The sequence below is a fragment of the Onychostruthus taczanowskii genome, unplaced genomic scaffold, assembly GCF_017590055.1.
Source record: "Onychostruthus taczanowskii isolate IOZ18803 unplaced genomic scaffold, ASM1759005v1 scaffold58, whole genome shotgun sequence".
NCBI classification, from domain to species: domain Eukaryota; kingdom Metazoa; phylum Chordata; class Aves; order Passeriformes; family Passeridae; genus Onychostruthus; species Onychostruthus taczanowskii.
The window spans coordinates 4,283,246-4,305,068 of NW_024503457.1; the positions used below are offsets into that span (position 1 = coordinate 4,283,246).

Genomic DNA, 21,823 nt, shown 5'->3' on the forward strand with positions numbered 1-21,823 from the left:
GATGTCTCCGGCTGCCTCAGCGCTCCCGGAACGCCGCGCTCGGGGCGCTGTTTCCGGGCGGGAGGGAGCGAAGGCGGGGGCCGGGTTTGGGCGCTGCACCGGCGGGCGGCCCGCGGTCCCTCGGCGGCTCCGGCATCCAGGGCGGCGCGGAGGGAGGGAGGGAGGATGAACCTGGAGCGGCTCAGGAAGCGAGTGCGCCACTACATCGACCAGGTGAGCGCCCAGCAGGGCTGCTGGGGAAAGGGTGGCAGGCCCCCGGGTTTTCCTCGAGGAAAAACCGCGCTCGGCGTGGCTCCCGCAGAGGGGGAGGCCGGAGCGGGGCGCGGAGCGGCGCCGGCCTCTGCACGGGCGGAGAGGGCGTACATTTGTAATGGTGCCCCGTTCTCCCTGGAAGGGGAAGGAGCGGCGGTCACGGAGGGGTGCGGCGGGCCGGAAGAGCCGCCTGTGGGTCTCCAGCGGGAAACGGGGCCTCCCGGTGGATTTTCCTGGTTTCTCCCTCGTGTGGAGAAGGAGGAGGGGAGCCGCCGTGTAGCGAAGGCGTACTTGCAGGATCCCGCCCTGTCGGGTTGTGCAAGCTGGGCCGTGCCTTCCTGAGGCAGGGGGAAACGGCCTCTATCGCACCAGGGCAGGCTCAGGTTGGACATCAAAAAAAAAAAAAAAATCTCGTCGCTGAAATGGTGAGTAGACATTGGAACCGACTTCCCAGGGCAGTGGTGGAGTCACCCTTCTTGGAAGTGGACATGGCTCTTGGTGATACGGTTTAGTGAGTATGGTGGGTTCTGGCTAAGGTCGGGCTTGATTATCTTGGATAATCAAGGATGTCTTTTCCAACCTTAATGATTCTATGATCGTTACAAGGGGGAATGGATTCAAACTAAGAGGAGTTAGGTTTAGATTAGCTATTAGGAAGAAATCCCTTACTGTGAGGGTGGAACTTGGAACAGGATGCCCAGAGAAGCTGTAGATGCCCCATCCTTGGAAGTGTCCAAGGCCTGGCTGGATGAGGCTTTGAGCAGCCTGGTCTAGTGGAAGGTTTATCTGCCCCTGGCAGGTTAGAACTAGTCAATCTTTGAGGTCTCTTCTGAGCCAGACCATTCTGTGATTCTCTACCTGGTGATTAACCCATCACACTCCTGCAGTGCTGCAGAGGGCTCGTAGGAGGGCAGGGTTGTTTTCATTTGTTGATGGATTCAGCAATTATGTTGCTGCAGGGCAAAAAAAGAAAAACAAAAAAAGACACACAAAGAAAAATGCATAAATAAATTAAGTTAAAGGTAGCATCAAACTGTTCTGCTCTTCTTCCAGTTCAGACTTGGTGCAGGCATCACTGCTGAGGAAAGCACACCCCTTAAATCAGCAAAGGCATTTCTCTGTGAAGTCTCACTGAAAGGCTGATTAGGGATCTAAGCTAATTTGGTGGGTTTGATTGGTTTGGTTTGCTGTTCTCATTTGTTAAACTGTTTCACCAAGCTGTTTTGCCCCACAGCTGTATGGACAGCTGTGCACTTCTGAGGAAGGGGCATCAGGAGGAACATGAAGTCACTTTTTTGTGTAATAATGTGTCATCCTATGGTACTGCAAAACTGCTCAACAGAAGGCATGCAGTGCCTTGTAGGCCTGGTTTATGCCTTTCTTTTGTGGTGTTGAGGTAATAATTTAAATCTCTTTTCTTGTAGACAGCTATCAAATGTGTGTGGGGTTGCTTTGTGGGTTTTTGTGGATTTTTCCCTCCTTGGGAGTGCAGATTGAAACCACACTATTCTCTTGACAAATTTGCTGGGTATTTTTAATCCCCATCAAGTAGGAAATGTAGGAACACATGATAGAAGAGACCATTTAGGTGGTGTAGTGCTTTGTGAGGCCTGGGATACCATCAGTGTGTGCATTTCAGAACAGACTGCCAGACTTGTACTCCAAAAGCCTAAACCAGCCTCTGAGGTTCTGAACAGACTCCACAGCTGCAATGGTGCAGGAGAGGAGAGAAGCCATCAAGGCTTGCTTAGTCTTCAGAGAACTGCAGAGTGTTTTGGGCTGAAAGGGACCATACAGACCATCTGGTTCCAGCCTCCTGCCAGGGGCAGGGACACCTTCCACTGCCCAGAGCCTCATCCAGCCTGGCCTTGAACACTTGCAGGGATGGGGCATCCACACTTTATCTGAGCAACCTGTTCCAGTGCCTCAGCACCCTCACAGCAAAGAACTCCCTCCCAGCACCTAAACCTACTCTCTTTTTGAGATTTAATCCTTTCCCCCTTGTCCTCTTGCTGCATGCTCTTGTAAAGTCTTACAAATCCTGCAATGGTAGGGTATTTGTTAAGTGTCTAGCATATCCTGGGAATCATGTTAGGGTTCATTGCATGGACTGGGAGAAAAAGGAACAGCAAGAATGCCTGGTGATCTTCTCAGGCCATAACCCCAGCCAGTTCTGTGAGATTTTGCCTGGCACCCCAAGTGGTGGCAACTTTAGCTGGGTTAGTGGGATATGTCTGCAAATTCTGCTTCTGTCTTATCTCTGGTTGCCACCACTCTTTCCTATTTCACTTATTTTTGCCAAACTGGAATCTCAAGAGTGAAAATGTGTATCCAAGAATAAAGTGAAATGCATGCAGGCACTATGGATTTATGTGAAGTTGAAGCATCTTGACTGGAGAATGAACATTTCTTGATCAGAGATGGTGCTGCTGAAGTTACCTGAAGTAATTTTGGTGCCCTTTTTTATATGTAGTATTCTCTTTTTTCTAAAATATAGCTTTTTTTTTTTTTTTAAACTGGAGATGGGGATTCTTGCTACTTTTCCAGTGCTGGCAGTTCAACTAATGACCTGTTGCCATACTTACAGAGCACATAACTTTTGGTCAAAGATACCTGTAGTATTGGCCCTTTTGAACTATTTGCTTAAGTTACAAAGATCTGAAATGTGCATCACCATTCATTAGAGACTACAGGCACAAGACATTAGATCTGACTGATGTACAATGTATTTCAAAATTACTCAGAAAAGCCAACCCCAAAGGAATACTAATTATTTCTATCATGCTTTTACAGCAACAGTATCAAAGTGCCCTGTTTTGGGCTGACAAAGTAGCTTCACTCTCTCATGGTAAGTGGTCACTTTTTATATTGTATGTTTTTAACTTCTTACTGATAGTAGAGTGTTTTGGTGGGGTTTTAGTGCTGTGTGGCCAAATATTGATGTTTTGAGTTTGGTTTAGGTGCATTTTTGTGATCTTTGGAATGCCATTCTCTTAAATAGAGCAGAGCTCATCTTCCTTGCCTTTTGAACTTTGTGTTACAATTCACGTTTGAACAAACCTTAAGGTTTGCTTTCCTTAAGAAACAAAAAAACAAGAGCAACAAGAAACCATGGTGGTTTCCCCCAGGACTCAGGGTTGCCCTGCTTCTGAAATTGCAACTTCAAACTATGGAAGTCTAGTGCTTGCACTGTTGTTAGATTCCTACTGATCTTTTTATTGAGAGAGACATTTAGGGGTTGTTTTTTCGGCCCTATGTCCAAGACTAGGGTAACCTGGAACTGCTGCTTCTTAAATCTGTGTCATTGTTGTCTCCTTCTCATGACACATCTCGATTATGACATTCTTTGTATTCACTGTCCAGTGCACCATCTGAGGTCTTTAAAGTTGAATCTGATTATCTTTTCATTTTAATCTCTCACTGATAGATACTGTAAGTACTTTATACATATTTATAAATAAACTTTGTAACTCAGTCGGATGCTAGAGTAGGGGGAAGATACTTCTCTGGTGAAGCAAAAGTGAACATTCTGTATTAAAATGTTTGAAGCTACATTGTAAAGCAATGGTTTACACTTTGCTCTTTTACTTCAGAGGAACCACAGGATATCTACTGGCTGGCCCAATGTCTTTACCTAACAGCTCAGTATCACAGGGCAGCACACGCCCTTCGGTCACGGAAGCTGGATAAGGTAAGTCATTTTAGTCGAAGACAGGCTATTGTTACTCCTCTTTTAAGGCTCTGCTGCTAACCACAGTGACTTCTTCACCATCATGGTGAGAAAAGTAATTAAGAAAGCTGCATTATTTAGTTTATAAGGCCCTGTGTTCAATTGGTCAGGTTTATAGCATTGTCCCTAGACAGGGTCACAGAAAAGAGAAGGGATCTGAGGATGTAACTGCAGCAGGTATGGGAAAGTGGATTGTCATTTCAGATGTAGTTGTTTCAATTTTCCTTCAACTCTGATAAGGAGTAGTAAAAACGAGTCAAGTAAGCGTCCTTTGAGAATTTAGTAGTAGAGAAAGTGTTAGTGTCTTGGTCAGGAAGGACTTTTGTTGGTGAAAGGGTTGAAGAAGCCATAGCACTGAAACAGGAGAGAGCAAGAGGGACTTGGGCAGTGTAAGCAAACACATTCTCTCTTTATAATTGATGTGTATGAAACTTTTCTTTCAGTTGTATGAGGCATGTCGCTACCTTGCAGCCAGATGTCATGTGAGTACACATTTTAACCCCTACTGGAAACAAGCTAAACTAAATAAAAGACACATCTTGGGAAGATTAGGTACTTGATAGGCAGTGTAGATATATATGTTGATTGAAACAACAGGTTTAAATTTTCTGACAGTTGATTTCGTTCTTTAACTTTCATTTGGGTCACTGGAGTATCCATTGTGGCACTAACTGGAAGAAATCCAACTGAGCTTTTTTCCTAGAAAATACTCCTCTAATATTTTGGGGGCAAAGAATGTGAGCCATTTTTGTCTCATGTCTTCACGTTTACACTTTTATTTGGTTGGTTATAATCTGACCAGAGGAGATGTGATTTATGGTAGTAAAACTATAGTTGGCAGCTTTGTACTTCTGTAGAAGATGTCATACATAAAAGGTAAAATGCAGTGCTTTCAGAGACACAATTGAATCAATTGGTAGATTAAATACAGAAATTTGAAGTAGAATAATGTGCTGCTTATAGAATAAGATGATGGCATTTTATTAAAACCTATGTTAACTATTTTTAGAATCATACCTGTTTCTCTGACAGCATAATTCTGAATAATAAATTTTTCTGTACATGCTTTATTTTATAATTTTTGCATATTTTTTGCATATTATAGATGACCAGTAAAAGAACTAACTGCAATTATAAAATTACAAGTTGCCAAATAAGAAAATGCATGCATGAGAAACCTGCTGATAAACACTAGTTGTTATAACCTGTGCTTTTGAAATATGATGCTGTGTTTATTGGTCCTTTATGTACAAATTCTTCAAAACTTTGTTTTTTACATGCACATGTTTGGTTAGTATGCTGCAAAAGAGCATCAGCAGGCCTTGGATATTCTTGATATGGAGGAGCCAATCAACAAACGACTTTTTGAAAAGTACTTGAAGGATGAAAGTGGGTTGAAAGATTCTACCACAGACTGGGAGATGTCACAGTCCTCAGTAAGTGACATTATTTAAAAAAATATTTTTGTAGGAAAAAAACCTGTGAAGTCAGAGAGTGATTTCACAGCTCCATGAATCTGAAACTGCATTAAAGCTTTCTTTTTCAGATAATGTAATTTTCAGAAATGCTGAATTGTTCTTCTTTCAGCCACATGTTGTGTGTTAGCTTGCCTGTATGAAATAACTGAGCATGCAGAAATAAACAGTGCTTTTCAACACTTATAAATTACTTGCAGACGCTTTGCAGGAACTTCATGAGCTAGTATTGGTTTTTACAGTCTTTTAGCTCTTTCTTGATAATGTATCCTAACATTGCTTTCAATTGGGCAGCAGGTTCTGAGATAAAAAGAAAGGGTTTTTTTCTCTCTCCTCCAGTTATTTTTAATGAAATACTTCATAATCACTCAAGTGTTGTTCTCAGTGGGATATTCTTTGATCACATTTGTGAAATTTATGTGAGGCGAAGGTGAAATTTTTGAAGCTCAATGAAAAAAATCTGTGTAGAGACAGTTTAAAGAGATTAGTATGGTGTGTAGGCTGAAGAGTCTGTGAAGAGTCATTAGTTTCAGAGGTACAAATTAAAATTTATTAGTTGAAATTACAGTGTAGGTGATTGACAGACAGCATTTTCCCTGCAAGACTGAAGTAGCAAAGTGGTTTACGTTGCTGATGTGAACTGATTTTGAATGCTGGTGTAATGGGATTAAAGGATTGTTTAGTCTGATGATAGAGTTGGGTAATATGTTAACTTTCTCTTTTGCTGACACTTGTGGCCTTCTGACTGAACTGAATACCTGTCAAGGAAATTTGGAAAGAACACGTTAGTTAATAAACGTTGTAGCACAAGTGGTAATTATGGGAGTTCACTGTTTTATTTTGTGGAATATCTATGTTTTGGATTTAAAAAAAGGATATATTTTTCTGTTCAGAACAATTCAGTCCATTGATTTGGCCTTTTTCATCTCTACTGTGGTCATTCTTGACTTGCATGAAATATGTGTGGTTTAATGGTCAGCAAAGAAGTGTATTGCCTTTGGAAGGGGCAATTTCTCCATGTTGGATATGAAGAGAATTTAGTATAATTAAGTCACAACTCAGTATCAGAGAGCTGGATGCCAGAATTAGAAAAGATAAACTCTGTCCTCCTGTTGTTTATTTCGAGCATGTGTTTGTTTGGCAGTAGGTAACCTGACAGAGCATTAATTCTCTGGATTTTTCTTTGAGATAGTGGAGACAACTTTTTATTTAAAGACAGCACTAGAAAACCAGGTTCTATCATATATGAAATACTTTCTACTTTCCAGGGAACACATTTGATTTGTGCTGAAAACTAAATTGCAAACAATGATTCAGTCTTTGACCTCCAGTCCTGCTTTTCCACCAGATCAAGAGCTCTATATGCCTTTTACGAGGGAAGATCTATGATGCTTTGGACAATAGAGCCCTGGCAACTTACAGCTACAAAGAGGCCTTGAAGCTGGATGTTTACTGCTTTGAAGCATTTGATCTTTTAACCTCGCACCACATGTTGACAGCACAAGAAGGTCTGGAGAGAGAAGTATTTCTGAAACACAAGTAAAATTTACCTGCTTTCTCAAGATGTGTTTTCCTAGATAAAAATTAAGGCAATACAACAAGTAACAGACTCCAAAATGTTAAGAATAGAAAATGTGTGAAATGAGTGAAAATTACAATTTGCACAAATTTGCATTTGAACTTTTATTTTTCAGTCCTGAGGTGCTAAGGGTTGAAAGAAACACAGTAACCCAGCTGTCCTGCTTGTTAGCTCCTGAAGCTCTTCTGCCCTGCCCAGCCCAAACAAAGTTGTGTCCTGTGTTTTCAATTTCACAGGCTTTGAACCAATGAAACCCTCCTGGGGTTTGCCTAGGCATTAGTTAATAGAGCATTCTAAGTGATAACATTTGACATGTGGAGTCAATAAAAATAATGGTGTGTTATTTCATCTTTATTACATTTTCTTTTAAAGTGTGGAAGGAATAACTAATCAATCCTTAATTTCCAAAATTAGTACTAGTATCAGTTTCAGTGTATCTGTGCTGTTATAATCCTTGTGGTTGGGATGACCATCATGAAATCCTTTGTATCTCCAAGTTCTTGAAATGTTGGACCATGCTGTTTCTCCTGTAATATGACCATTTCAATGTTTTTTAACTCTTACAGAAAAAGAACTCCTTGAATCTCTACCTCTTAATAGACAATGTACAGAAGAAGAACAGGAATTGCTTCACTTTTTATTTGAGAATAAATTGAAAAAGGTAAGTCCCAAAAATCTGGAGAATTCATTGGAAGTCTTGACTTTGGGTGTAAATTTTCTTGGATCGCATTTATTCTAAACATGGAAATAAATATGGACTTTGTAATTTTTAAAACTTTTGATGCAGTACATCTCACTTTATGCAACAGTGTAACAGTTTTCTGTAAATTGTTTTCTGCTGTGGTAACAACTTGAAATTCTGATTTATGTTTTTGAAAATCTATTTATTAAGGAAACTTCTAGGTGGGGAAAAGGAATGTTAATAACATAGACAAAATGTCAGTTACCTGAAAATATTAGGCTATAAGAACATCATTCCAGACTATTCTTATCTCAAGATAAGGTGATAAAGAGCAATAAAAATATATATTGCTCAGTTTTAATTTCTACAGCCTACACTAAACATATTGACTATGGCAAGCATCTTTCATGTTCTAAATGAGCTTTTAAGTATATTTTAAAGAAGCATTTTACCAAGTACAGGTTTTATGGATTTCAGTTTAAAAATAAAACTTTTAAGGACTTTAAAGCTTCTTAAGTATTCTTTTAGGACTGAAAATATTAATACTTATACCATCTGATTTTAGTTTAGTTTTTGTTTCAAATGTTGTTTCTTTTGTCTTTCAGTATAATAAACCCAGTGAAACACTGATTCCTGAATCAGTAGATGGTCTTCAGGAAAACCTGGATGTGGTAGTATCCCTAGCAGAAAGGCATTATTACAACTGTGACTTCAAAATGTGTTATAAGCTTACTTCAGTGTAAGTGTGCAAAGCAACTTTCGGGTTTTTTTCTCATATGGTGGAGTGTAATAATTTTGCCTGGACTTAGCAAATACTGTTGTCCAGTGGGTAAACATAAATAACAATTTCATATGTATTGCAATATACATGTCATGTGTTATATATGTCTCAGGTATTTAAAATGTGTAGTTTGTGTCTGGCAAGACATGATATAATTTTAATACATATCAGAAGTATCCAAGGTAAAACTTGGCTTAATCAGCATTGTGCTGAACTTCCCTTCATCCATCCTTTTCCTTATTCTGGTACCTTCAATTTTGTGTGCTCTCTACCTGCTTCTTGTTTGGCCTTCAAAATAAACTGGTTTGAATCAGGTGGTTAGTTAAGAAGTTTGATTTCTCTGGCCAATAGCAGTTACAATGTTATTGACCATGATCAAAAGATATTATTAATCTAAAAGCCAGCACATTATTTCCAATTGTGATGGCCGAGTATCACGTATGGGTTGTTACGGGCGTGTGCTGCTGCTGGGGTCAGAGGCTCAGAGCACTGCCATGGTTTGCTGCTCAGCTGCTGTAGGTCTGCACTCGTGGCTGTGTTCCTGAACGCCACAGGAAACAAAATTGTACAGCTGAGCTAAATGTGACTCCAAAGCCATGCTGCCTGGTGTTAACCTCAGGAAGTTGAGGACTGTTGTTTGAAAGTTGCTGTCAAATGTATGGGAAAGATGAACAAAAATGTTGTTTGCTGTCTGCTGGTTAAATTTGAAGTGACCTGCACAACAAAAGAGCATTTTATTCTGATTTTTTAAATGTATATTCAGCTTGAAAGAATTTTCTGTTATTCTCTTTCGTTAAGCTAAATTAACTGTTGTATTTTTGGTCTGAGCAGAGTCTTTATTATGCTGTTAAGAGTTGTCCTTTAATCACAAATAGTTTTCTAATGCCTAAAGTGGTAACTAACTGGAACATTACATGCTATACAAGCAGTTTGCTTTTAACTCATAAAAGTTTTTGAAATGTGGATTACAGGATTTTTTTTGTGGTTTTTTTTTTTTTTTTTAGAGTGATGGAAAAAGATCCCTTCCATGCAAATTGTTTACCTGTACATATAGGGACACTTGTGGAGCTTAACAAAGCAAATGGTAAGGAACCCAGCATTTTACACAACTCAACAGAAGGCTGTAAAGCCCCAATTTTAATAAATAATTAAAGATGCTGAGAAACCCCCTTGTATACTGTATGAAAGATTACATCTATTTTTCCTCCTCTTGAAACCTGTCATTTCAAGAAAAAGTAACTGGTAAAGAAAGGAGTATCAGCTGACAGCAGGATTCAGGGTTAGGGGGAAGTAGATGTGCAAAGAGTTCATGGTCATGAGTGTAGCTATCTTTTAACCACTGGACTAGGTAGGCAGGAGGAGCTACACTGCCTCATCTCTGTCATTGTGATTTCTGTTTCCAGGTGATCTTTGTACAGTATCTGGCTGCACTTTTTTTGCTCAACAATAAAATATAATAAATTAAACTAGAAAGTAATCTTCAGCAATTGTGTATGCTTAGGTGGACATGATATTCTGTGATAGAAACGATTCTAGACTCTCCTTGCCTTTGCTGTTGTGAAGGCCTCTCTTTAGTTCAAACAAATTAATAATCATGCAACACTTTCATTGGAATTACAGTAATATCTTACTTGTAGCTGGGGTGGCTTTTCTCATTCCAGAATGCATATAAAACAAGTGAGTAGCTTGAATATTTTTAAAATCAATTGGAAAATAGGATAAGGAGCTCATATGCTGTGCAGTCCCTCGGGATGGTGCATTATATGTGCACAAATAGGTCATTAGGTGTGCTGGTACTTCTTAGTGATTAGTGAAAGTTATTTTACAGTTAAGTACATCTGAAAATGGGGCCAGTACTCTGATTTTTTTTCTAAATCTGCCTTGAGAAGCATTATGTAAAGAAGTTAATATTTTGTAAGCCAGTTGTGATATTATTTTTTTTCTGAGCTGAGATACAAAGTGCTCCTGGACAATCTCATTGGTTTAAGAGCACTGTGCTCTGGGAAAATAAAAACTTCATGTGCCCTAATGCTATTTCCTTTGAAATTGCATAGGCAATAGAATTGTTATCCTGTAGCCGATTACTGCTGCTATTAGAAAATCTGTAGTAAGTTATTCCAGTAACTAGAATTATTTTTATTAAAAAAGTAATCACTTGGAATTATTCCAAAGAATATAATAATTTATTTGCTTTTGTCCTATTTTCAGCATATTAATGCACAGGACTCTACTTTGAAATGGATCTAGCCAGTATGTTATACCTTTTAGATGTAGGAAGTTGAATAGTGTTTTACCTTGACAAGGTACATTCAAGTATAATACTACTGGCATTTATTGTAATGTATGGTAATGACCTGTGTTGTTGCAGAATTCTTAAAGGGTGGGAAGTAGAGCTGCTTATTTGTGTCTTATGAAGACTTATGGGTTGTTTTGGTTGGGTTTTCTTTGGCTAATTGCAAAACTGAATCTATTTTGAGGCAATTGGAAGCATTACAACTAAAAGAAAACATTTTGTTCACTTGTGAATTAATAATGTTAGATGTTCTGTATATTTTGTATGGAAAGCTAAAAGACTTGAAACATCTAAGTGTTTTAGCATGTTTTAATTTTCTTTTCTTGTTTCTTCCCACTATGTAGAACTTTTCTACCTTTCTCACAAACTGGTGGACTTGTACCCAAATAATCCTGTAAGTTGTTCTAAGTTTTTGTTGTCTGGTAGTTTCTTTTTTAGGTGAAAGCACATAAAAGTTGTAATGTATTAGTCTGAGCTACCGAATTCAAAATCTGTTTCTGAATGAAACTTGTAGAAATGGTTCACTCCTTTTATTTTCTTTGCATTGTAATTCCTTTATGCCAAGGTTCTTTTTGTAAAATTAAGTACCTGTAAAAAGTATTCAGTGCAAGCTATTTACTTTGATTAATAATTAAAAAAAAATGCTACAGTAATAAATGTCTACACGTCTCTGAGCAACCTTTTACAGTGTTTGATCACCTTCAGTAAAAATTGTTTTTCTTTGACTTGATCTTAATTTCCCGTGTTGCAACTTGTACCCAGTGCTTCCCGTGCTGTCATTGCACCCCTGAAAAGATCTGGCTCTGTCTTGTATTCCTTACTGTTAAATAATTGAAGACAGCAGTAAGCTTCCACTTAGCTCTCTTTATGAGGCTGAGTAAACCCCAGTTAGAAAGGTACATGCCAGCAGTTCCAACTTTCTGTAACACCAAATAATTTGAAGAGCTGACTGTGATTTCAGTGAAAATGTTCCTAAGTTCTCTAATTATTATGTCTTCCTCTCTTCACTGTGTGAAGTGTGATGTATCTAATAATACTCTATTTTGATTTTAATGTGTAGGTGTCATGGTTTGCAGTAGGATGCTATTATCTCATGGTTGGCCACAAAAATGAGCACGCTAGAAGATATCTCAGGTAATTTTTTTTTCTGTTTTCCTTAGTGAATCTGTTGCTCACTTGCTGAGTAAACATTTATTGTTCATGATTGTTTGTAAGCTCATAAAGAGAAGCCTCAATAAACTGGTTACTAGTTAAATACTTTCGTTGCCACCTTTTTTTGGTGTAGCAGTTTAGACCTCATCCATAGAGACACTTTAAAAATGAGGAAGACTTACGTGGTGTCTCTCTAGGCAGCCACCTTCCTGTTCTGGGCAGGTTCCCTGCAGTCACTCGTGATTCTGAGCTAACTGCAGCTGTCGGTGATCAGGCCTCAGTTCTCAGCTGAGGCACACTCAGGCATTCTCCTGGGTTCAGGTTTCATGTCTGAAAGGAAAGAATTATATGGAAAATTCTGACGTTTGGCTGTCCAGTTCTTTCTGGGCTTCTTAGGTTTGGTCAGTGCTGTTTCCTGTTGGTGTTCTGTATGTGTAGTGAATACCAGCACTGGGGAGCAGAACTTGCTGTGAAGTAGGGCATTTTTCCTGGTGCTGTAAGCTCAAACTGAGAAGGCATAAAACAACCTGTAAGACTAATTTTTCCTGAGACCTTTACAGACAATATATGTAAAGATGGGTCAGTCATTCATACTTTTTAAATGCCTGGTTATTATGAGTAAAATATTTAAATTCCTTACAAATAGCACTGTGAAATTCTTCAAGTAGCTGTGTCCTGAGTGATATATTTGGTTTTGGTGCTGAAAAACGTCTTTAAATGTACAAGCATCTCTAGACAGCAAGAAAGTATCTGTAGATGTGTTGAAGAGAAAAACCAAGAAACAACCAACATCAAAATTCAGAGTAGTTCTGTCAAAAGGGAAAAGAGGTCTGCTGAAAGTGAAATAGTAACAAGATGCTTAAATATCTTGGAGAAGAATGATAGTGTAAAGCTAACAAGGCTAGGGGCAACTGTGGGCTGCACAGTGGTTTCCAGAAAAGAAACTTGAAGACACAGTCAAATATCCACATATCTTTTGTTGCTGTCATGGGTGGCAAGATACAGATCTTTGAATACCTAAAGTTTTGTCTCAGAAGACAGAGAACAAACCATTCTCTAGGATCTGTCATAAGAAATAATGAGTTTAACTGTGGCAGACAAAATTTAGATTATATGTTAGGAAAAAAGTAAGTTTTTAAGGATAGTTAAGCAATAGGATAGAATACATATGGAACATGTATTACTTCCGTGTCAGAAATTTTTAAGAAAAGACTGGGCATACTTGTTCTGAGCTGTTTAGTTATGAATATCCTTGCCTTCAAATTCAGAAAGTAATCTACAGAGCTTTCTAATGTTCCTGTCAAGTCCACCTTTCTGTAAAGTCTCTAGGTTGATGTCTTGATGCTCAGGTTGCAGTTTTCAGCTCAAGACTTGAGTGACATTTTGTATCCTTCCTTGATGCATGGCCTGTGATGTGACAAATGCTCACCTTCTTCAAAGCTAGCGCAATTAGATGGCAAAATTTCAACTTAGATGTTCATTTGGTATATTCATATCCTGCTTCTTAAACTTGGATTTTATAGAAGATATTTATTTCAAAATGTGTAGCTAGGATTTTGCAATGAGTTTTGAGTCACTACTACTGTTTCCTGTATTTTATTAAATTCTCCTCCTATATAATTGTTTATGTTCAGTAATATCAAATAATTCCTCCTGTCTGTGAACAGTAGCAGAAATAATAAAATCAATTCACAAGAATGTGTGATACTTCGAAGTGAGAAATAGTTTGAACTTTTTAAATGGACTTCGTTTACCACTGGTCATTGCAATTATCTCACTAGATACCTAACTATGTGGCATAGCATTACTATCTGAGTAGTCATCTGAAGCAGATGAAATTTCATTTCAGATGTTTTTGCTTGTGACTTGCTCTCGTTTTTAGCAAAGCTACTACACTGGAGCGAACCTATGGCCCTGCATGGATAGCATATGGACATTCATTCGCAGTGGAGAGTGAGCATGACCAAGCAATGGCTGCATACTTCACAGCTGCACAGCTCATGAAAGGGTCTGTACAAACATCATATTTGTGAAGATTCAAATGAATCCATGAGTAGTGCAGAATATTGACTTACATCCCTTTAAACAGTAGCCAGGCATTTGCAGCGATTATGTGGTAGAGAACAAGGGAGGAAAAAATCCCCAATAATTTAACCATCTACTTTTAAGTGCATTATTTGTGATTATTGTTCTAATTTTATAAGTTCTAAAGTCAAGTACTACCTGAACACCTTCTGAAATTTGTGAATCATGGTTGTCATACCAGCTCATCAATTGCTGTATAGTAATAGCTTGAACAGCTCTTTCATGCTGTGGGAGTGGGTTGTAAAATGAGTCATGAACTAATCGTGTCATGTTGCATATAAAACTATTGTACTTGATTGTGGTTACTGGTAAATGTAATTCTTTTATCAATTACTTCTTCCACATTCTATTTGTAAATTAGATGTATGAATGAAATTAGGGGAAAAAGCCATCAGAACTAAAGTGCTGAGAAAATACACGTGATTGCAGAGCAGGTTACAATTACCTGTTGGAGTTCAGTCTCTTCTTAAACAGAGATGTAAAGTGTTTTAAACTTCCCCTTAGTAGTCCATTTAAATCAGCTTTTACTTGGATATACATAAACATATCCAAACAGTTGGCATGTCATTATAGTTAGTGACTCCATTCTTGACAAGCACACAGAAACAAACATGTACTTTGTTTTATGGTTTTTAGGTGTCATTTGCCGATGCTCTATATTGGACTGGAATATGGTTTGACCAACAACTCCAAGTTGGCTGAACGGTTTTTCAGCCAAGCTTTAAGCATTGCACCTGAAGATCCTTTTGTTATGCACGAAGTTGGAGTGGTAGCATTTCAAAATGGAGAGTAAGCTTGCAAAATATGATAAAATACTATCTTTAACATGGATTATTCTTAATTGTAATGTGTCAATATATCTAAAGTATCTGAAGTCCTTATATTAAGCTATAGTGTCTTTTGGTAATAGTTTAGATGGTGTTCACCTTAAACCCTTGCTTTCTACATTGTTCTTCCTTGTGTAAGATTGAACAAGAACAGAATTTAATGCTTGAGGAACATCCAGAGATTGATGCTATCTTTCATGTGCCTGTCATTGTGTAGTTGAAGCCTGAAAAGGCATCTATCTGCACACATACTATAAAATTGTGTACAGCAATATATCTTGTCAGCTCAGGAGATTCCAAATACATTCTGGGGGGGAAAAAAAAAAACCTAACCTATATAAGAATTATTTAGCCAATATTTTTTGTTTGATTCTGATTTTTTTTTAGTTTTGTCTTGTTAGCTCTTAGGACCACAATGCAAAATATAGCCAAATGCAAATTACTGGGTTTTATATCTATTTATATCATATTCACTCATATGATGAAATAGTGTCATAGCAATCTTACTTGAATACAGTTTTCTCATACTGCTAATGAAAACTCTTCACTAATTTACTTTTCTGTCCCCCCACTCCTTCAATCCTTAGCTGGAAAACTGCAGAAAAGTGGTTCCTTGATGCACTGGAGAAAATCAAAGCTATTGGAAATGAGGTATTTATTCTAGTAACATGCAAGATGACAAATTTGTAAAACTCCAGGAAATTCTGCAATAGCTTGTGACAAAACATGTTGTGCTTTTTTTTTGAGATAAAAGTAATACAGTGTAAATTTTTTTTTGAAACTCTGCCTTCAGTGCTCCTAGGCTGAGACTTGACTTTTTCTAGTTAAGTAGAAAACAAGTTTTGTTTAGTTTGCATCAAGTTTTAAGAACACTGGCCCTTTAAAGAAATATTATTAGGTTTGGGAATGTGAAAAATAGAAAAAATCATTGTTAAATAAATGTTTTCGGCTTGTGTGTTTTGTTAAGAATTTAAAATGCTTGTGGTATTTTTCTTGTTCATAAACAAAATTTCCTATTCATTTGTATGTTTTGTTTTTTAAAGTAGACAAAATTTAGTTACAGTCTAGGAAGCTGCAGTTATTTGAATCGTTGCATTATTTTGCAGGTAACAGTTGATAAGTGGGAGCCTTTATTGAACAACTTAGGACATGTCTGCAGAAAACTCAAGTAAGCAGAGAGTACTGGAGCTCCATTTCTCTATAATGCTGCACAAATGTGTTTTCTCTCTCCTTTATATCAAGATTGTGTACCACATGAGAGCAGTGTAGAATTACCCTGTAAGAACAAGATTCTCTAAATCAGCTTGTGAATGTAACTCTATTAATCAACCCTTATATCCTGTTTATTACACAAAAGTTAAAGTACTTTATGTAAAAGTTTTTCTTTAACTATTGATTTTTATTAGGGAATTAGTTGTAGGCTTTTAGATGCTTGTATGGGTGTGAATTTTAACTCTCCACTGTCCCAGTCCTCAAATACTGAAATATGTCCATTAATTATTATATAAATACATAATTAACGTAAAGGTAGGTTTATGCCAATTAATTGCTTGGATAAGCACTTACTTTTTTTTACTGAAGTGAAATATTCAGTGGCATTATAACACAGCAAGTGAGTCTTTATGTTTTTTAGAGCAAAACTATCTACTATTTCATTTCATGTTTGCATTCAATGAATAGAAAAGTGCAAAGCATATATATACACAAGTGTTAACAGTTTTAACATAGAGACATTTTCTCATTAATTACCTTAATCTGACTTTAGCCAGTCATTTCTTTTGTTCAATCAATGCAATTTAAAAAAAAATATATTTTTAGTGGTTTTAATTGCTCAATTGGTGTACACTGTAATTTTTGTTTCAAAGCTGCTAATGAGAATGTGATTATGGTAGATGAAAGCTGTACTTCTGCTTTGGCTTTGGTAGTAATTGCTTTGTGCTTTAATTGCCAATTAGTCCTCATTTTCATTATGAAATAAGGACGTATAACAGTTACTCCTTGTGCCAAGATCAAACAAAAGGCACTGCTTCTGAAATCTGTTCATGAGTATAATTGCAGGATTTTTTCAAATACTTGTTTTGTTTATAATTACTTTTGTCTTTTTAAAATTTCTACAGTACTTAACTAACTGCTTACTTCATGCTTTGTACAACTTCTAATACTTCTCAGGTTCAGAAATCAAAGCTAAAATATTTTTGCATTCTTGTAAACCATCTTCCAAGAAAATCAAGTTGAGAATTTATGCAACTGTACATATGCTTTGACACCTTAAAAAACTCTGTAATAACTAATTTAGTAGTGTCTGTAATACATAATATGGCTATTATGAAAAACTTACTGGTTATGTGTCTACTCACTAGTATTATGTGGTTGAAATTTGAAAACAGCCTATTAAAATACAGTGGCAGTCAACTGGATGTGTAAATACTACGAGTGAAAATGAAATTGAAATCATGTGAAAGGTTTGTGCAACAAGCAAATAGTTGCATAATTTTTCTGCCTCAGTTGTTACTTAATGCCCTCTAACAATTTCATGTGTTGCTCATTGCATAATTTCATTATCACTTTAGATGTTAAAATTTCTTATAAACAGGTGATATCTATCTTTATTTTTAACAACGTAGAACTAGAACGTCAGTTGTGGCAATTTAATTTCTCAGAGTAATGCTGTAGTTTACATTTAATCCTTGTTTTATAAAATAACAAATGCAGTAGTCAGTGTAGTTAATATACAATTTTCAAAGACAGGTTGTTATTTGATAGATATCGTGGATATGTGTAAACCTCTTTTTCTGATAGAGCGTGTCGCAAAACGATGAAGGTACCAGTGTATGCAGCACTTAAGGGTTGTGAGATTTCTGCCCAGAGAGCTTTGCTCAGTTTGAATCATGTGTGATTTAGTCTCATACTGCTCCTTCTCTCCCTAGGGAAGGCAAATGAAAGCTGCAGAAAGAAAGCCAGTGCTACAATGAGCAGCATTAAACATCTAAAGCAATTTACCATATCAAACAGCTAAGCTCTCCAAATGGGACCTAGCTGTAAGCAGCTGTTTTCCTACATAAGGAGAACAATGATTTTTCAATTACACTGAGGAAGAAAATTGTCGATATCCATGACTCTTTTGTACATTCTTAGAATTATGTTCAGAGTGCAAAGCAATAATTTTAAAGTTCTGGCACAACTGTGTTCCACTTTGCTAAGGAAAATACCCACAGGGTACTGTAAAAACACCTTTCACCATGAACCTTACCAATAGATCTCCTGTACTTAACCCTAACAGGAAGTATGAAGAAGCACTGGAATACCATCGCCAGGCTCTGGTGTTAATCCCTCAGAATGCTTCCACTTACTCTGCCATTGGCTACATCCACAGCCTCATGGGCAATTTTGAAAGCGCCATTGACTATTTCCACACGGTACGTAACAGATTCTGTTATTTACTGTTTCACTCTGGTTTGGGTTTGGAACAGAGAACCAGCATTTTTTCCCAGCCTCCAAATGAGCGTTTATTTTATAATCTTAATTTGTTTTTTTTCTTAAATCTCCTATATTTTATTGGTTAGGTAAAAAATGGCCTCTTCAGCAAACTTTGAATTGCAATTTACATTTTATGTATGTAAGCTTCTCGCGTACCTGAAATAATTGTAAATACTTCCAACCTAAAAATTTTACAGTAAGTAAAAAGCAGCATATGCTGTAGCTCATATGTGAGTGATTTCCTGTCTGTATATATGTTCTTTTCTGGTTTTGTTTTTGTGTTTTCCTTGCTTACTACTTCAGCCAGTTCATAGGATGGTGTCATTTTGGTTGTGCAATGTTCTGCTTTTACAGTGAAGACTGTGCTCAGATAGCATTGTGGAAACACAAACCAACAAACTGAACCATTGCAGACTTATGATGTAAATGTTGTTATTTGATGCTAAATACTTTTTAGTGTTTTTTTTCAATAGGCCCTTGGCCTCAGGCGGGATGACACATTTTCAGTCACAATGCTTGGACACTGCATAGAAATGTACATTGGTGATTCTGAAGCCTATATTGGTAAGTTCTAACTTAAGTGTCTCTTGAAGTCATTGAGTCCTTTGAGAGGAGTGTTATATCAAGGACTGCCTACCACTACATAATTAACTCACAAAGTAGAGGGTGTCTTTCTTTGGGTTTTTTTGGTTGGTTTTTTTAAAGGCTAAGTGAGTCAGAACTTAGCAGCAATTGCAGATGACCACTGGTTTTTGTGAGCATCATGACAGTACTTGCACCAGCATAAAGCAAGGAGACACTTTGTCATTAAAGGTGTTGATGGCTTCTTTAATAGAAAATATTGATTTGTGACATCTTAGATCGCAGAGGGAATGGGAGAAAAATTCAACAGAGGTAGGGAGTTAGGAAATCAGAGCACTAATGCTAAGGTTGTTGTAGAGCAAGGTATTTTCACCTTGTCAAAACTTGTCTCTGTGGAGACAGGATAGGTTCTTGTGACTCCAAAAATACAGCTTTATATATGGCAAAAGAAAAGTGCTTCATAACAGTAATACATTATATTGCTGTGGGTTTAAATTTTCTATAAAGGATTTTCCCTGCAAAAAAAACTTCTATATTTTTAATAGATTTCTGCTTCATTGAGCTTAGTGATTTATCTGTAGTGAACACAGTTGATGTCTTGTCAAGCATGTTAAGAAGGCTGAAGCCTTAAAAGTAAAAGCCATCTGTGTGCTGTAGTGCTTTTCCTGCAGATTTTTCCACACAATTGAAACAGATGTTTCTTCTCAATATTGTCTTGCTCCATATGTAGTCGTTTAACACATCTGGAAGAACCGTGCAGCCATGTGATATGCATTAATGCAAACCAAGCTGTGTGTAACTTAAACAAGAAAAAAGCCCCTTGGAGAATTGGGAAGGGAATTGGCAATTACTTCTCAAAACACACTTTTGAATCTGAGTTGTGCTTCTTGTATTGTGCTTTTTTGAGAAAGGAGGCTGCTGGATTTTTTCAGAATAACTCATTCAGATTCAGTCACTAAGCAGCAGCAGCTCCTTGATGATCTGAAAGCAGAGAATTATAGTAGTTTCTGAATGATAGTTTCTTTGAGATTACATTTTTGGGAGTATTCATTTGAAATAAACTACTGGTTTGTCTGTTTTCCTAGGAACAGAGATCAAAGACAAATTAAGATGTTATGACTTTGATGTACACACAGTGAAGACATTAAAGAACATAATTTCACCTCCCTGGGATTTCAGAGAATTCGACATAGAAAGACAAACTCTGGATGAAAGTGGTATAGTAACATTAGAGACATCAAATCAAAGGAAAAGTACAGATACCAGTCGCCCACTGGAAGAAACATTTGAGATTGAAATGAATGAAAGTGATATGATGTTAGAAACATCAATGTCAGACCATAGTACGTGACCATAAATACTGGTAGAGAGCTCATTTTGTCTAAGTGTACTATGTTTGTTTTAGCATTTTTGTTATGGTGTTGTACTTTCATGAATTTGCTATTTTTTATATGAATTCAAACTACTATGTACTTAACACCAGGAGTTTTATAGTTCCTACTTTATAAATATTCCTTTCCTCATAGCACTCTCATGAATCCCCATCTGAATCAAGAAGAGCTCATTGCATTGATGTAGGTCATATACATAGTTTGGATCCAGAGTATTGGCTATTTTGCACATGCCTGTGCATTACTGAAGATGAATTCAAGTTTTAGACACAAGTGCACTTTGGAATTCAAGGGTATCAAGGGAGGAAGAGCTTGGGGAGGAGTCTGTATTTTATCAGGAACTGCACACACTCTCACTGTGGAAATCTGTTGGGTCCAGGTCATCCCATTGCTTTCTGTGAGGACCAGCACAGTAGAAGAACCAGAGAAGTTTGGTTCTGTCCCAGTGACAATGGGAATTGTGCTGTGGCTCCACAAAGGGAACGGGAGATGCCCAAATTTTTCCCTTCCATATGTTAGAAAATATAGATTGGCCTTTGCATTGAGTACAGAATTCAATGCCAATCCCATATATTCTTAAACATGAGAAAATAAGGTGAACAAAAATGTTTTACTTCCTAGTTCTACAACAATTCACTGAAAGTTACACATTCTCCTGAAAAACATGAGTCTTAAGTGAAAAAGTATCCAAGCAGAGTGTAGGAAAAACTAATAATTTAGGAGGCATATGCATCTCCTGGGCAGTCAGGTCTCTCTTCTTCAGTGTGACTGACAAAAAGAGTTCATACACAGGGCTTTATTTTCACTTGGAACCTGGTAATTGGGGTGTGGTTCAGGTGACTTCTTTGAGGTAAACTGGGGATTTTTCCTGAACACTCTGGAAGAATCTATGATGAGTGTGTCTCAACAGCTGCTCTGTTAGGCCAGTCTCTTCCTTTACAGGATCTTTTGAAAGTTATTTTTACATCTGTGCTTATGTATTCTGAATGATTGTAACCAAGACTATCTCGTGAATAATATGACAGCAAAGATTTGTTGCTGCACACAGAAGGATATTGCAAATAGATTCTCAAGGGGCCAAACTCCTTTTTCTCTATATCATTATTTTTAATCCAGCATATGTCAATGTAGTTTTCTAGTAAGACATCATGGCAGTGTCATACTAGACAAAGGTGGCAAAATAATACTCTGGAGAATCAGGCCTTTTGACTATTGTCAGACATTGATATAAATCTTGCATTGTTTTGCTCTGTTACTAATCTTTCTCATTGGCAAAATGGTTTTAAATATTGATAATTCATTTTTTTTCCTGCACTCCCCAGTTACAATCTGATGCTATGTTGGCTGTGATAGCAACATTGGTTTATGTTACTCCTGCCTGCAGGAATCTACTGTGCCATTTCCTCAGCTGTGGTAATACAAATCCTTGTGTGGTTACATTGTGAATGAAATCAGGGAACTGGAACAGCATTTAAAAATATTTTCTAGATCTGATCAATTCTCAGGTTCAAGGAGAA

At 37.4% G+C, this 21,823-nt stretch overlaps 1 protein-coding gene across 1 annotated transcript; it reads left to right on the forward strand.

Annotated features, from left to right (window-relative positions):
* The first annotated feature begins 90 nt into the window (after window positions 1–90).
* CDC16 (cell division cycle 16) lies at window positions 91–20,322 on the forward strand. The gene is made up of 18 exons (XM_041418197.1): window positions 91–213; window positions 3,046–3,100; window positions 3,846–3,943; window positions 4,426–4,464; window positions 5,278–5,418; window positions 6,806–6,965; window positions 7,603–7,697; window positions 8,324–8,457; window positions 9,504–9,583; window positions 11,137–11,186; window positions 11,853–11,926; window positions 13,827–13,952; window positions 14,666–14,818; window positions 15,444–15,507; window positions 15,963–16,024; window positions 18,137–18,272; window positions 18,807–18,897; window positions 20,001–20,322. The coding sequence occupies exons 1-18, from the start codon at window positions 166–168 to the stop codon at window positions 20,264–20,266; spliced, it is 1,872 nt and encodes a 623-aa protein (XP_041274131.1). The 5' UTR covers window positions 91–165; the 3' UTR covers window positions 20,267–20,322.
* The last annotated feature ends 1,501 nt before the right edge of the window (window positions 20,323–21,823 follow it).